General features: G+C 45.7%; 1 protein-coding gene across 1 annotated transcript in view; it reads left to right on the forward strand.

Annotated features, from left to right (window-relative positions):
- AFF1 (ALF transcription elongation factor 1) overlaps window positions 1-17,708 on the forward strand; it is an 80,158-nt gene that overhangs the window by 21,053 nt on the left and 41,397 nt on the right. The window contains exon 3 of the mRNA XM_066574374.1: window positions 240-1,034. Coding sequence (XP_066430471.1) covers window positions 240-1,034 — 795 coding nt within the window. The remainder of the gene's footprint in view (window positions 1-239; window positions 1,035-17,708) is intronic.

Below are 17,708 nucleotides of genomic sequence, written 5' to 3' on the forward strand. Positions count from 1 at the left end.
GTAAGGTACGTAGAGTCGCTGGCCGGGCTGACAGCCAGACCCCAGAGGGCTGACCAATAAGGGGCGCTGAGATGGGTAAGCTCGCACCAAGTCTTGGAAGACATTTTGCGGTTTCTCTATGCTTCCCATGTGGCCTTATTTTCAGGGAATAGTTTTCTATCTTCTCTAGAAGAGGTCCGCCTTGTAGAATAAGTTTTAAGCCTATTTCCTAACCATCTGTAACTTTCTTTTGTTCTTAGACAAGTAAAGGAGACGAGTTATCTAGTCGTATACAGAGCATGCTTGGTAATTACGAGGAAGTCAAGGAACTCATCGGTGCAAAATCACATCAGGACCTTATTGGCATCCCAATTACCACACAGGGACGATCTGATAAACATCAGCTAAGTTACAGTAACACCAATCGATCGATGGGTCCTCCAAAATCATCAAGTATGTCTTCGGGCCATAGGAGCAGGCCACGTACAGCTCCTGAGCACCCCTCCGGTGAGCATATAAAAACTCACGTTCAGAATCATAGTCTTCAGAATCACAGAGCCCCGGAGCAACGAGCCGAAACTACGTCCGCGGAAAGAAGCGGAAAACGAGGTCAAGATAAACGCCCTACAGGGCAGCCCTACTCGCCAGCATCAATCTTGGCCCTTTCCCCTCTGCTGTCGTCTTTGTCTTCTCCTATTGAACCCTTATCCCCAATACATTCCAGCCATCCAATTGATTCCAAGCCACAAAGCGGTCAAAGCCACGAAAAATCTTATACCCGTGCCACCAAATCCCCAGCTCTAACAGACCCAGCAAACAGGGAAGGTTCTACCGCTGTTAACTCGGTGCCTTCATCACAAGCCTTCCCAACCTATTTGACTTCAAAAACACATACGTTGCCTCTAAAGCCCACTGCTTACGTGCGTCCTATGGATGGGCAAGATCAGGCTCCTACTCTTTCTCCGGATCTGAAGCAACTGCAAGGGGACTATCGCGAGGAGTCTATTGCCAAGGACAAGCTTTCCAGGGTGGAAATGACTTCCGAACAGTTTGAGGTAGGTCGTTACAGGTTTCAATAAAACCAAGGTTGCGCGTCGCCATAAGCCTTTCTCATTGGACATGGTGGTGTGAAACATTGTTTCACACAGGAACATGATGGTGATTCGGCTTTGCAAGTCATCCTTGAAGTTCTTGTTCTTGGTATGTGGTGGTGTTTGGCTCAAATAGGGAGTATGACTAGACCATAAATATGCATATACATACATTATGGGTTTTTTTGTGTTCTATTGGTTAAATGACATACTCAATTGTCAATATTCTTCCAGTTGGTTTGGCCCTTTGTATGTAGGGATCATACATTGGATATTTGTGGATGGTTAGCACTGTTGCCTTGCTGTGTTGGGGTCGTGTGTTCAGATTCGATCAGGGACAACATCTGCATGGAGTTTGTATGTTTTTACCATATTTGGAGTTGGGCAGGAAACCCACACAAGTACATACTGAGGGTTGAATATAGATTGTGAGCTCCCATGGGGAGGAGGGCTCAATGTAAGTGACAATCTGTGGTACAGTGCTGCGGAATATATGTACTGTATAAATAAAATAGGTGTTGCTCTTTTAGGCTGGGTTCCCATGGGGCAGAATTGATGCAAATTTTCTGTTCACACCCTCCGCACGGAAATTCGACTGCATTTACAGTAGCAGCAAAATGACCGAGATTTTGAAAATCTCATCCACATGGTGCAGAAAAAAAACCTGCACAATGCCTGTGAAATAAAAGTCCTGCCCTGAAAATAAGCCCTAGTTGCAGGGAGGGGGGGGGAGGAGAGGGGAGAAACAAACATCACCTTAGAAGCACTGTCGGCTCCACTGCATCTTCTTTCCAGTCCCCGACACTGGTCTTCATCACTTCTGACCGGGGATTGAAAAATCCCCGCCTCCTGGAAGCGCTGCCTCTGATTGCTGTGAAGCTTAGCCAATCTCATCCAGTGCTCAATGAAGCAATCACAGCCATTCAATGATTCCTCGAACGCTGGCTCTGATTGGCTGAGTGCTGTGACACTTAGCCAATCAGATGCAGCGATTCGAGGAGGCGGGGATTTTTTAAAATCCCGGCCAGAAAAGATGATGACCAATGCTGGGGAGAAGACATGGCGGAGCTGACAGCGCTTCTAAGGGGATGTATTTTTTTACCCTGCAGCCAGGACTTGGTTTAGGGCTTTGACAGTAAGATTTCCTACTGTCAAAGTTGCATCGCACTAAAACCGCATTTTCATGCGATGCAACAGAGAAGAGGGCTCCATAGGGAAACATGCGCTACAAAACCTCGTCAGTCGTGTGCATATCGAATCCCGCAAGGTTTTTGACTTGCAATGTTGCATGCTACAAAACATCGCAAATGTAAAGGAAAGCATGGGCTTCACATACATGCGATTTGTAGCATCGTCGCAACCTGTGAAAATTGCGCGACAATATTCTACTTTTGGAGCAGTTCATAATTCTATGTGTTTGTGTCTCTTTAATGTAAACCCAGAACAAATCCTGCGCCTATTGAATTAAATGTTCCCGGTAAGCCAAGAGAACGAGACACCGAAGTGACTAGGATATATGTATCCCTGCGTTGTTTGCCGATTATCGAGTAAACACATTTGTCTCACCTGGCTCATGGAAAGATGACAGGTGAACGGTTTCTTAACGGGGACCACAAATCCATAACGGGGCCCCTAGATGTATATGCAGTTTATATACATACTGGTATTGCGCCACATTAGGCATCGGCTCCCCAATAGAACTGCAGCATCTACAACTTGTGTACATACGGCCATGGACGTGTATACTGGGATGTCACTGCCATACGCATTAGATGGATGTGGGGCTTGCGGCATATGTCAGCATGAATGCAGTCGGAGTTCAGACACTCAAGCTTTTGATTCTTTGGAGACAATCTACTGCCAACTCTGTCTGATGGTGACTTTCTTCCCCCTCCTACATTCAGAGCAAATGCATGTTCGGCTGAGCATGCGTGCGTGTAGGGATGGCAGAGCTGGTAGCAGTTTACTGAATGCTAGTCAGCATTCAGATGAGGGAAATTGACTTCTACTGAATTTTATTTATTTATTTATTTTTGCTACTATACTATATTACTAGGCTAGTCCATACAGTGATATCCTACCAAAGGAATACTCAACACAGGGACATCCCAATACAGAGGTCATGATAAAAGCCTTGCAATGGCGTAGGAATAAGCTGCAGTGCGCACTGGAAGAGGTTATTGCACGCAGCGATGGCAGTGTTGCGTTAATATGCACAGTACAGGGAAAACCATTGCAATTATGTCCCAGCATTGAGGTGATCACAATACAGGGGAAGTGATGTTACAATACAGGTAACAAACTTTTAGTATTCCCCTATGTGGAAGAGTTGTCATTGGGCCCCTTAGGGCCTGGGACCAATATGTGTCTGCTACCACTGTCACGGTCTCTTCCCCCCCCATAGTGATGCTCCAGGCTGGTCACTTTCTTGTAATTAAACTGGTTGATTACCTGCCCCTCCACCCCCCTTCACACCCATTCACTGTTTCAAGTAGCTTTCGCTGTTCTTGCTGTTTGGCCACCATTGGTGAGTCACTGTAATGTGGTGACACAATCCACCTAATAAACATTCCCAGGAACTCTAATTATCATGTTGCACAATTACTTTTTTCTCTCTTCCGGTGACTAGTCTGCTTCACTTTATTTCCTTTACTCACGACACTGTTTATACCCTTGGGGGTCATTCACCTGACCGTGATTTGGGCGCATATTACTCCTACGAAGCTGGAATAGTCAATGTAAATAGATTTTCAGCAATCCGTTCACATTAGCACGTAGGTACACGCAAGAAAAAGATCGTAGCATGCTCTTTCATCTCCTACCGCGCGGTGTGAGCCCTATACTTTTATATGGACTACGTATGCAGTGCTGCCCATACGCAATACATCGGGCGTCGATGCATACGCAATCTTGCTATGAAACAGAGCGGGAAGTCTCTTAGTCACACTGCGTATGACTGTGTGTGAGAGATGCGCAATTGTGCGCTCGCTGCCATACCCGGTCTAAACCGGCATCCACAGACTGGATACCCCACGTTTGCTTGTTCTGTTTGGCTTGGAGCTCCATGGCTGCCAGGATTTGTGTAGGTAGAGAATGTTCTTGGAGTGTTTTATTAGCCCGTTAGTCGTTGTTAATTCTATTGTTATCTGGCTTTAATTAAATGTACGCAGCTCCTAGTTTAGGGATACTATAGAAAAGCAGCTGCAGCTGTTCTGTAAGCTCCGGTGGCAGTTCAAGCCGTGCGTCTACAAGACGTAAGCAACTCTTCTGTTAATGTTATCCTACCGTTTTAAGTATGCAGCTCCTGGATAAAATAGGCCGGATTATTCTCTGATGCCTTCAGCACTGTTGTTCAGCTGTCCAGCAAACTGAAAGCAGCTTCCTGTTAATGGAACAATCTGTAAAGTATTTGCACATGTGGCGGAGCAGAGCTTGTCATAAGTTATCACCTTTTGGGGAGGATTTATCAAGTGAAATATTGTGGCAGTTGTCGATTGCAACCTGTAAAGCTGCTTGTTATTAAATGGGCCTCTGAAAGCGGAGCGCAGGCATTAGAGGGATTGCTAAAGACAATGGATTCACTAAGCACCGTGTGTTCATAGACACTTGCCCTTTCTTTATGTCTGTGTGTTCCTACATAGGACTGCAGGTAAACTTATGGTTGCCCAGTGGCCGCTTTCTAAATGCAGATCCTGTAGCAATTGGTGTCCACAATGAATGCAATATTAACGAGTCGCCCGATTTGGTCGAGTCTTCCAGAGTTGAGAGAAGATGCATTCAAAGAAGCAGGCGTTGGATGGGTTGAGCTGTCTGGCACAACTTTGTGCCCTTGGGCATAATGTTTCACTTAACTGAGGAAACGCAACTCTGCCAGGTTTTCTAGATGGCCAATGAACATATCTGACACTAACTACCATCTGTCTGTGAGTGAGTGACTGTGATCAGTCACCGGGGCTCTGCCTCTGATCACATGATGCCATCACAGGTACTACAACAGGCAGAACCTGATGGCAGCCATGTGCTTTCAGGACCTGTCAGTCATGTGATCAGGGGCAGAGCTCAGAGCCCTGGTGACTGATTACATCACGGTGACATCACAGGTCCTGTAAGCACACGGCTGCTGTCCGGCTCTGCTGGTTTAGGACCTATGACCAACTCCAAAACCTTTCATTATATTAAGCGGCGCATTGCAGCACCAGAAACACTGGTACTAGTGTACACATAAACTGCAACGAACCCCCAAATACAGGCAGATGAATTGTGGAATGTTTCGGTCCGACTATGTATGCTATTCATCTGCGGTGGCGATCCAAGCCACGTGCATATACTGGTCAACCCAATTAGTTTCCATGGCTTGTTGCGTTCCCTCTGTCACGTTTTCAGCTCCCGGTCTTCATTCCTAACACCATATCCCCATTACCTCCTGTGGCTGTAATGACATCAAGCTAAAGAGATTTCCTTTTGCACACAGCTCTTTGCTAATTACCTTTCCAGAGCCTACATGTCACCTGCAGCTGCCATCTCATTGTTGGCAGCTCCTATGCTTGGCAACGGCTTCAAGCTGAGCCTTGTCTCCTGGATAGTAGCAGCAGAATGGATGGCTGTGCCGTGACTCACGTGGCCGGAGCAGCTCTTTATACACTAGAGCCGGATCACGCTAGCACCAGGACTATAGTCTGCGAGGCTCTGGTGTCCTAATGCCACTTAACCCATTGTGGCGGGAGGGACAGTACTTACAAACTAAAGAAAAGCCAAGTGGGGAAAGGTCTCCCAATGAATGGGAGTGGCATGAAATGAGATCGGTCTCCACACCCTGCCAGCTTCCCCTGCACAGGGCAGTTACTGACTTGTCACCACTCCTTCTCCTCTGTAGTGTTGTTGTGTGACAGGTGACCCCCACCAGTTCTGCATTGGAGCTTTAGGCCAGCTTCACACGAGAAGGATTGATTTTTTTTTCTGTTTGCATATCTGCGTTTTTTACTGTACTTTTTTGCACCCACAAGGCAAGTTCGTTTGCGAACAGCAAACAAACGCACCGATTGATATGGCTTTTTAGTTTCAGATGTATAATACAGCAGAATACAGCCTTCAGGAGCTGTTTGTAGAGCCCAGCATGTGACTAATCACATGCCCAGTTGTGCACACAGCTGCATTGTTCTTGTTAGGGCTACCAGCAGAATACAATGTAATCTTCAGACTCCCGCAGAGAACACAGCATGCAGTCTTTTGAGAGATCTTTTCCCTCTATGGCTGACCAATGGATTTTAAGTTCAACTTAAAATCATCGTTCAGATGAAAAGTGCACGATGGCCACGTTTACACGTAACGATTATTGCTCATTTTGTGCGTTTGAACAAATTTTGAGCAATATTCATTACGTGTAAATGGGCCTTTTAGACATCCAACTGTGTAATCTAACCTTCCAGTGAGGACTATTTCTAGTAAGCACCACAACTGAGCTCCACTTGCTCTGTTCTGTCAGCTTGTATGGTCATCTCTTGCCTTTTTATAGAGGCTCTGTCCCAACTGCATGCAGCATGTCGGGGTATGTTGTACACGTAGTGGAAATGCTGTGGATTTTCCAATGCAGAAAATAGACGCCAAAATCTGCAGCGTTTCTGCGTCCAAATCTGCACCATTGGTTTTCAGTCGTTACACTTGATGGTTGCAGTACCAGCAGGATGGATGATGAACTGAGGACTACATCCCATGACACTATCACAATAGGGTTGCAGTGCCATCCTGCTGTTTGTCTACAAGGCTCTATGCCTGCGCTTGGATGACTGATCAGAAAGGGTGTTCCCACTTGTGGCCATGTAATGTATGTACACCTAATGGCTAATTGTAACTTTGGAAAGTGGCAGTCAGACTACCTGCAACATTGTGAGCGATGACACAAGTCTTATGTGGCATGTAAGAAGCAGCATTTCTGTATCTTGGATTGGGGGGTGTTGGTGCATGGGTTATGGACCTGCAGCGTGGCATGAAGTTACTCTTGGGTCGTCGGCACCCTGCTGGAGATGACAGGAATGTCTCTTGTTCCCAATCTATTTTTTTCATCAATCCGAATATACAGTTGGTTTAACCCCTTAGTGACCAGCCTATTTTGTGCCTTAAGGTCTAAGTGATTCTTAATCATCAAATCGCAAGAGACATAACTCATTGGCATAGCCGTATGAGGGTTTTTTTTTGGGGGGGGGGGGGGGACGACAAGTTGTATTTTTTTAATGGCACAACTGTGGGGTACATATAATATAATGAACTGTACAACTTTTTTTATTACATTTTTTTGCAGAGGGAGATGGAGAAACCATGCAGAAATGTTGCCCCCTCCCAGTCATCTGCTTACATGCTGTAGTTGCTATTAATTGTGGCATGTAAGGAGTTAAACTGCCAGGATCTGAGATTTCGCAATTCCTGGCTATTAGAGCAGGAGCCTGGCTGTCATATTAAAATGCAGTGGCTTGGTTGACTATGTATGTTCAGGTTTAAAGCCCATTATTGAGGTCAGTAAAAAAGGGGAATTGAGGTCCTGAATGGGTTAAAAACCACAAATCGGGCTCTTTATTACAGAACATCCTTGTAGAAGCCAAATACGTTGCTAGAAGAAGAAAAAAAATCTGCCTTCAGATTGTGATGGGTCCCTGGATATTAACTTTTTGTGTTTTGGCAGAATTCTGTACTTTCATGATGTGTTGAAAGACAATTGTAACCTTTCTGCGGTGAAGCTGCCGAGTATATTCTAGGTCACTTACCCAGGTCATTCCGCTTGCTGGAGAAGGGCGCTGCCGTGGATCTCTACTGACATCCTTAAGGCTTCGTGGCAGGTCACGGGGAGGAGGCAGCAAAAAAAGAATGAAAGGTGCTGAACACATGTACAGGGCTGCAATCAAATCCTAGGACACCCGGCAGCACTCTGGGGATCCTCCGTTGAATCTGCAGTTGCACACACGTGTTGTAGGGGGATTTACCCGTAAACGGACACTTGTCCAAAACTGTTTCAGATGGATTAAATCCCCACTGGTCTATTGCTTTTGTATTGTGATGCTACCTTGCTCTGATCTCCTATGGATGAGTAAGACGTTAAAGAAGATTTGAGCTAGGAAGAATCCATGATGCAGGAAACTTGTAAGGCTACTCTTAACCCTTTCCAATCCACTGTCTGACGTCTGAAGACATTCTGATTGAAGGCTGTACAGCTTTGATGTTGGAAGACGTCCGGCAGGGTATTCTTACTGTATATTACTGGCTGCTCTGTTGTTGTGGGCTTCTCCAGCATGTCCCATACCGCAATACTGTCTCTAGCCAGCAGATGGCGCCATTGTATAATGGCAGAAAGAGAGAGCCCCCCTAGGAAACCCTGAATCCAAAATTGGATTGCAAAGGGTTAAAAGTAAGGCCGCTTTCACACCGCTGAGAAAATCGCACAACATTTGTGAGATGCCCAAATATGAAGCCCTTTCTCTTTTAATGGGGCCATACACACGAGCAATGTTTTCCTGCATCACGATGCGTCCTATCTTTGGGTGTGCCCTTGCATCTCCCGTTGTTGTTTTCACTGGGGCCGTGGCAGCATCGCACCACATGCTAGGTGCACGTGGTGCCATGCAAGGTTTCCCTATTGAAAACAATGGGGAAAATTCCACGATCCGCTGTTGCTGTCATTGACTTCTATGGGGATCTTTCATGACGTAAATGTGCAGGAAAATATAGTATGCTGCGTTTTTTTTGTTCTTGTTTTTTGTTTTTCCTCCAAAAAATCAAAATCCACAGGAAAAACCGCATGTGAAGCAACCCTCTGAAATCAATGCGTTCTATTGTCTGCGTCTTTCGCATGCAGATTCGTCAGTGGTAATCTAGGCTTCTTGGGAACTAGTACAATATAGGCATGCTAATTGCAATATATATATATATATATTTTTTGCCTTATCTAGTTTGTCAAGCTTATGTTTTATCAGTAGCAACCTGCGCGCAGTGGACTATAAGAAGTAGTCCTTGATATGAATTACTTGCAGGTCAGCCCTGCCCTCTTTATAGCCATTGATTAAAAGCTATTTGCCTATTGCTATCAATCAGTGACTGGTGGGGTGGGTAGGACTAGCCTGCAGGTTATGAATATCAATGACTACTTCCTGTAGTCTGGTTATTCCTGTGCTTGGACACAGACAGGACTACTGGAAGTAGTCCTTGATATTCATGATGGAATGGCGAGGCTTTCCGGCAGGTCATGAATATCAGGGTCTACTTCTGTAGTCTGCTCATTCACAGGACTACAGGAAGTAGTCCTTGATATTCATGAGCTATAGGCCCGCCCCACCCACTCCATCCTTCAGCCACTGATTGACAGGATTGACAGTTATCTCTCTGTGCAGAGTAATAGGCTGACAGCTGTCAATGGGTGGGGTGGGCAGCGCTGAAGTCTATGATTGGCTGCAGTAGCCTGTAACATTCAGTATACAGACTGACTGTAGCCTGTAAGCACTGTTGTTTGTACATATGGGGGGACTATTTAGATAGAAATTAACTTGGACAAACCTTCTGAGGCTCTAGGTAACATCAAAGAGCAGCCCAGAAAATGCTCTGAAATCTCAATGCCCTGGGACCAGTAGTGGCATTCGTGGCGCTGTGGCACCCTGCTGGTACTTTGTCTTCAGAGATGTCCTGTTCTATTAGATGCTGGCAACTTTTTTTTGGCAGATGCTTGACACGTTGTGTCCTTGTCATCAGTTGATCAAGAGTTCGAGCATTAGCAGTGATTCATTCATAGAACAGAGAGCTGCTCTTTAAAGGCCCTTTTATACTGGACGCCTGACAGCGGTTCCATCACTAGATGCTGTCATCGCTCCGTGACTGGAGGCTGAGCTGGTCGGAGATCTTCTGGTCCGCCCGTCACAGTAAACAGGCAGTCATTCATAAATGGGCTGCCTGTTCACACAGGCGGACAGTGGACTTCCTTGTGCCAATTTCTTTGTGAAACTTGCAGCAGAAAAGAAGATATTTGTTTTGGTTTTGCAAAACCATATGGGTTGTTTGTTCTTCACTCAATTTAGCAAGTTGCGTTGACCCCCCCCCCCCCCCCCCCCCCCCGCCATACAAACAATACAACCACCCCGAGCAGAATAGTCTGCAGAATGTTTGTGTATCTCAGTCTTTTTGGAGCGATGGTATAATCCTCTGAACCAAATGTTGTAAGACATGAAGGCACCTTATATTTAAGAACACAACCTGCTGTTTGACCATTGACCGTCCTATGTTTGCACAATAAGACAATTGTCTTGCTCATACACTGGTGTGCCTGTTTGGTTTCTGCTTCACTTCCAAGTGGCAGTGTGTGTAGGCAGCACCTTCAGTAAACAGCCCATACAGCCCCAGCAGAGGACGGGCCCGCACTGCTGCTGCAGCACACTGCTAGTACACGAGCCGCGAGTGATGGGCAAACCTGGTTTTACATGGCTTGTTGGGTTACTTTAATAGGACGGTCTGTAGTATAATAAACAGAGGTATACTTGCCTCTCTGCCGGGACCCAGCTCTCTAGTCCCGCTGCGGTCCTGGCATTTGTTGTGACAGCTGATGTCACAGGAAGTCAATTGGAAGCTGCAGTGTCACGTTCATGAACTCCTGGCATCATGGCACTCAGGATGTGAGCGCTGATGTCAAGAGCATGAGCGGTGACACTGCAGCCGTCACCTGACTTCTGATGGCAGCGGTCACAACAAACACCGGGACCACTGCGGGATTGCAGAGCTGGATGCCGATGGTGGTGAAGAGGTAAGGATAGCTCTGTTTATTTTACTACAGACAGCTCTATTATAGGGATGTTATCCAGTAATCAGACAACTCCTTTTAAAAAAAAAAAAACTCTTTCACACGAAGAACCAGTTGATTTGGCTTATAAATTTGGCTTTGCTTATTTCTGCTGAAAGCAATTGATTGGTCAGATTAACCCTTTCCAATCCAATTTTGGATTCAGGGTTTCCTAAAAGGCTTTCTCTTTTTGCTCTTCTAAAATGGTGCGATCTGCTGGCTAAAGCCAGTGTGTATGCGCTAGAGACTCCAGAGTGTGCCAACAGTGGAGTGGCTGACAATAGATGGTAAGAATACCCTCTCGGGCGTCTTCTGACATTGAAGCTTTACAAGCTTCAGTCAGAATGTAGGAAGACGTCAGACAGTGGATTGGAAAGGGTTAAATGTCGTCTGTCCAGTTGGGTTTTCTCCAACAGCAAACGTCTCCCTGTAGACATTAGATTACTCACTAGGAGGATCCCAATATATAACATCTAATGTATTTCATCAGTTTACTGGGGTTGTCAGAGATGGATATATACCCTATTTCCCCCCAAATAAGTCCTTGGCTTATTTTCGAGGAGGCTTGAAATATATGCCCTACCCCGAAAATAATACCTAGTTACGCTACATTGAAAACAAAAAATAATTTATTACGTAGCAGGCTTGGCCAAGATCCCACCCGCTGCTCTTTAGAGGCTCAGCGCAGTTCAAGCAGTCCTCAGCCACTCGTACACAATCACTTCCTGGTTATAGGATTCATAAAACCCGCCTCCAGGAAGTGACGGCTGTGATTGGTTCTTCGGTCGCTGCTCAGCCTATCAATGCAGCGCTGGATGAACCAATGTGATGGCTGTGATTGGCCGTGACTCGGCTAATTCGTAAATCCTGCCTCTACAACGTGATGGCTGTTTCGTTCTTCCACCACTGCTCAGCCAATCAATGCAGCGCTGGATAAACCAATCATAGCCATTGCTTTCTGGAGGTGGGATGTATGAATCCCGTAACCAGGAAGTAATATATGAGTGGCCGAGGGCTGCAGGAAGCCTGTCGGACCTGGAGAAAGCCTGCTAAGTAGGTATACTAAGCCACCTCCCCCTTTCTGAAAATAAGACCTAGTGCCTCTTTTGGGGCAAAAATTAATGACAGTCTTATTTTCAGGGAAACATGGTAGATATACAGGTGTATAGAGAGAATGAATTTTCTTTTTCTGCCATGGCAGAACTTAATGAAGGCGGCCTTGAACCCTAAGGTTTGTGATTGGCTGCAGCAACCTGTGACATCCCAGTCTGGAGGCTCGTTTCTCAGCTGATCTGCTTATTTATGCAAGTAGAAAAAAGGTTCATGGGTTGGCTGCACATCTTTCCATGTTGGCTCTCGTTAGAGGGGGGCCATTTCGTCATCCATGTAAGTTGGCCTTTGCTTTCACCATGCATCCCAATCTATTTGATATCAAGAATAGTGTCTACAACTCTGCTCTTGCTGGCAAAATACTGCAGTCCCAGCGGACCCCCACTAAGGCTAATGGGATCCAACAGTGGATAAAGTGGCACAAGTTTTTAGTGCTTGCAGACCCTTTCCCTGTGAGTGCCAACTATTGACCCCTACAGCTATATGATGGCTGTAGTCTGGCAGCCCCTAGGGACAGCAGGCGGTGCAGTTCTTGAGGCACGTAGAATAGATTTTTTATTTGCGGTTTGGTTGGACCAGAGTCAGAATCTAGGTGGCACAGCAGCTAAATCATGAAGTCGTAAGTTACTATAATCTGTTGCAGAGTTCTCAAAACCTTTTCATAGCTCACAAGCGACTTTCACGTAAACATGTGGCGGCCAGAGGGGTGAACGCTCTGACTTGGCTTGCTTACACCCACCATCATGTTGGTGGTGACCCAATGTTTCTCAGGGTGTATTTCTATGGGTAATTGCCATTTTGGTGCATAAAAAAAGTCAAATTTTAATTCCCCCCCCCCCCTCCCCCCATGAGTTATTACGACTTTTCACACACTATTTCCATCTGTTTCGCATCAATTTATCTCACACATAAAAAAACAACCATCTGCACTTCCTATTAAATCGGATCACTCTCCACACGAGTACAATCTGGTTTACAACGCACCCATTGACTTCAATGGGCAATTTTTGTTAGAATCATATAAAAACATAGTGTGTAATAAAAAAAAAAGTGACTATCCCCATTGATGGTAATCTGCTCTATTTGCATGCAATTTCAGTGTGAAAGCTGCACCGAAAAATCTCCTGTTTCCTGGCTGTCAGTAACCTGTATGTGGCAGCAGTTTTTTTTCTTAATTCGTTGAAATATTTAGTACTACATGACACAACCTGCAAAAAGTTGTCACGCTGTACTATAACTTCTGAAATCTTGTTTTTTTTTTTTTTTTTTAAATGGTTTGCTTCAAAAAGCCATAGTAAGAATTTAACTTAGGCCTCCGTCACACAGGCGGTTTTTACCACAATTAGCGCTGCGCTTTCAGTACCGCACTAATCGCGGTATAGCGTTCCCATGGTTTTCAATGGGACCGCTCGATCGCAGCACTTTCCAGCACCACAATTTCCGAGCGGTGTCTGTGCTCTTTTTGCTGCTCAATGAATGAGGTGCGCTAAACTCCACGGTCAGCTCCCTGTGTCCGAAAGTGAAAATAAAATCGCGGCAAAGCGCCGCTGTTTAAATCTCAGCACTTACTGCAACGCATGTGTAAGGGAGGTCTTAGGACGCGCTCACACGACCGGACGGGGATACGCTGCGTAAAAATTGCAGCGTTTTGCCTGCATAAAGAATGGCGTATTTTTGCACGCGTGTGCCTGCGCATGAACACTGTATTTTACGCACTCCGTTATGCATAGGCTTCCTGGCTTCTTTCTTCTTTTTTTTTTTAAAGAACTTCTCACGTTTCCTCGCAACATGCATGAAATAAGCGTATGGACTGCGTTCTGAGTGCACCGATAGAAACCAATAGGGCTGTAGGTGGGGCGAAATGGAACACGCTGCGTTTTTTTCCCCCTCTTTTTACGCGTGTATTATACGCAATTGTGAGAGGATCAATGTACTTTCACCACGTATTATACATACGTGATACGCAGTTAAGTTACTCTCGTGAGCCCATTCGTACAGAAATTGGCCAGTATGGCAAAAACTCCGAGGGAATATCCATTTCTAGGGGGGAAAAAAAAGTTACATTGTAACAACAGAGAATGTAACTCTTCCAGATGCCGATGACCTCCGAGAACTCGAGTGGATACTTAGTGTCACAACGCTTGTGTTCTCTGCTGCCAGTAGAATGTTTCTGCCTGCAGTGTTTACCTGGCTGGAAGCAAGCAGGTGTTACTAAGGAGGTCCCAGGGGGGGCGCTGCAGCTTTCATCACCTCCTGCCCCTCCCCGGCCGCACCACAACTCGCTTGATAAAATTGGAAGAAGCTAGATTCGGAGCTGGCCTTGGGGGCATCTCAGAAAAAATGGGTGTGTTCTAGGTGTACGTTCTGCACCCTCACCATGTCGCCTTCATACTAGTCAGCGAGCTGCCAGAGGGACAGATGTTGCCACTTTCAAATATACAGAGGGGAAGGCAAATATTGCTAAGCAACCATTTACTTGAGAGAGCATTTTTAGGAGCGCAGCCAAGGGAGTTATGCCTGGGAGCTCCGCAAGCCTTCTCATGGCCCTGCCTGTGCAAGGCAAGAGATTAAAAGTTCTTTCCTGTGAACGCTACCGTGGAGCCGCCGGGAGAAAGGCGAACCTGTTGACACTGATTAGGACTGACAAGTGGGCTGCAGTGGAGACACGGAAAGCTTTGGCCATGTAGGAGGGAAGTGAGACATGTTCACAGAGGTAAGCTCTTCTTTCTCGGCTGATCGCCTGTCAGCACGGGCTCCCAAGATCCACACGTGAGCTGCTTGAGTTTCCGCAAAAGGATCGGTTTTCCCACCTCTAACTTACTGTAAATAAACGCCGGTCACTTTTTTTTTTTCTTTGTTCCTGAAACATATGGCAATCAAAAGGCAGGTTTAGAAGCAAATAATGTGCTTTTTGGTGGTTTCTGCCATGCATCGGGTTATTCATTGGGTGCATTATTACACACATAAAGAAAAGGGGGTGAGCAAGCTTCATACCAGAGGGCATATGGGCTGTGGGCACTGTGACTTGTCTGCGTTCTGCCCCCTGTATATGTACATAGAGGTTACCTGTGCACAAATGGATTGGAGCGATGTGTCTGCGCTTTTGTATATTTAGATCATGCGTGACATAGCTGCAAGAAAAAGAAAATTTGTAAAAAAAAATTCCATAGGGAATACACCAAGTCCCTCTTATGGTAATCTCCGGGGTGGTACCGAGAGCAATTAGCAACATGTGCTTCACAATGGCTTCTCTCACTGTTGTACCCGCAGACACCTGAGCTGTGGTGTCTTCACTGCCTGGCACATTGTGTAGCTGCAGAGAAGTATATAGCATTACGCTGTGCCCATGGGTGACATCCAGCAGTCTGTGATTGCTGAGGATTGTGGATCAGCGTTTAGATTCTTGATAACTTATTTACAGTAAGGTATCCATTTGTCATTCACGCCACCTCTGGAAACGCTCAGCATGGCCTGGACCGCCGTACGATAAAACACAGATGGTGGAATACCAAATCGGGCTGCTTTCACCCCTGCGGTGGGCTCCGTTCAGGGTTTCCGTGTCTGTTCCATTTTTAGAGAAAATCAAACTGAATTAAGTTTTTCTTGGGTTTTTTTTTGTTTTTTTTCACTGAAAAATAATGCAGTATGCAGCGTTATTTTTTCGTAAAAAAAATAAAAAACCTGATGAAATAAAAATTTTTTTTTTTTTATGTATTTTTTTGCTTTTCTTTTGAACACTATTGAGTTCAATGAGGGGGAAAAATGGATCATTTTTCTCCCCCCCCCCCCCCCCCCCTTTTTTTTTAATTTTTTTTATTTGCTTCTCTCTTCCAAAAATGGAGCAGAGGTGGAAAGCCTGAATGGAGCCCTAACGCAGGTGTGAAAGGGGGCCTTGGGGTGCTTACACATCTGGGGCAGGGATTCCACTTTCTTGTTCCGTTTGGGGAGCAGGAAAGGGGAATCCCCACAGCTGATCAGGTCTGTCTCTGGATGGAGCCGGGCCGGACCCTATTGACTATAACCTCCGTGTTTGCATCTGTAGTAAGGGGAGCTGCTGGCTGCTGAGAGGACGTTTTCACCTAACAATTGGCTCACATTTTATGTAATATAAGCAATCTGTGTATAAGTGAAAGGTGTGCATGTATAATACAGCATGGCTATGGAAGGGTTAAACATAATGGCTTTTTATGTCAGTCGTAAAATTCCTCCGAAGAACCTCTGACGTATTGTACCAACGTGCTTGTGGCCTGTGATTCTGCGTTGTCCCCGTCTGAGGGAATGGACGGTCGGCCCCAAGTAGTTGGCTTTACCCATAACATGTTGTATAAAAAATAGTTTGCGCCCAACTAATAAAAACACACAAGTCGTTTCTAAAGAACTCGTTTGCTTGTTGGTAGATGGTGGTACTGGTTGGAAGGATAAATGAAGCAGCACCACAGCCTGCGAAACGCGTGCCGCTAGCCCACACTGAAGAGAGGCATAACAGATTTGTTTCTATGGCAGAGTTTTACCTCTGGGACGCTGCAACAAGCGGGCATGTACACTGTGTAATGTAGGACTTGTTGGCGCATTAGGATTCAGTTGGTACGGAAAAAGGGATCAGTTGCCCTTCAACGGTCTCTGAGGGTCTCGCCAATTATAGGATTCAAGAAGCCACTAATACTTTCCTGACACTTTTATGTCTCCTACTAAGCTATAGTCTTGTCTCCGCCAAATTGAAGCTTGTGTAAAAGTTGTGACTATCAGCCTAATCCTATATAGACGGGTTTCGGATAACCTAGTGGTCTTTAGGTGGCCGCTGGAGCACAACTAGAGCGCACCTGCCTTTTTTTTTTTCTTTTGTGATGGCGCCACAATAAATACATTCCTAGACCTCAATCGAATACAACCCAGACGGTTAATGCTACTGGTACATCTCTTGGCACTGTGGATACTTGGTTCTTGGGGTCTGTCCAGCCCTGTACAAGAAGACAATGCATCTATTGTTCCTGAGACATTAACGGAGTGCATTTGGCATCTCTGGAGTCTGGCACTGGTAAAGTGTCCCCATTTGTATGACCTCTGTCATCAATGTCTAAATGGATACATCCGTGGATTGATTGTAGCCTATTCCAAGAAGCAACCAAACTTGATATTGGCCCATTCAGACAGGCGTATTTTAGATTTGTCTGCTGTCCGCGTACCAATGAGACGATTCATGTGGACGCTTTTTCAATGCAGTGATGGTCTGTGGGGGGAAAAAGGCTCTTCTGCATGTCCTAGGGTCATCTGTTTTTACGGACAAGAATAAATGAGCCCTGATTGTGTAAGATTTTTCACTTTTTTTTTTTTTTTAAGATATCCAAATTCACACTTCCATCTGTGTGAATAAGCCCTAAGATGCAGAAAATCTGTGCCGTCCTAGATGTTCTGGTATTTCCTCTGGGTGTTGCAAACCTCTCAGAAAGCCTTGATTTTGAATCTAATGCACTCGGACTAAGTAATTTCCTACCCACAGAATAGGGAATAACTTGCTTGATTGGTGGTCTAACTTCTGAAGCTGCCACCGATCTCTTACGGGACTCGCGTGTCCCACTCTCCTGGTACTGCAGGGGTCGCTTCTCCCACTGGAGTGCCATCACTCTGGGGCGCAGGCCAAGCATTCATTCCAATTGGGCTGACAGAAATACACATGTGGTTGCAGCTCGGGTATCTTTGCAGCCCCATTAAGTGTGAATGGAGCG

Source organism: Eleutherodactylus coqui, chromosome 7, assembly GCF_035609145.1.
Source record: "Eleutherodactylus coqui strain aEleCoq1 chromosome 7, aEleCoq1.hap1, whole genome shotgun sequence".
Lineage (NCBI taxonomy): Eukaryota > Metazoa > Chordata > Amphibia > Anura > Eleutherodactylidae > Eleutherodactylus > Eleutherodactylus coqui.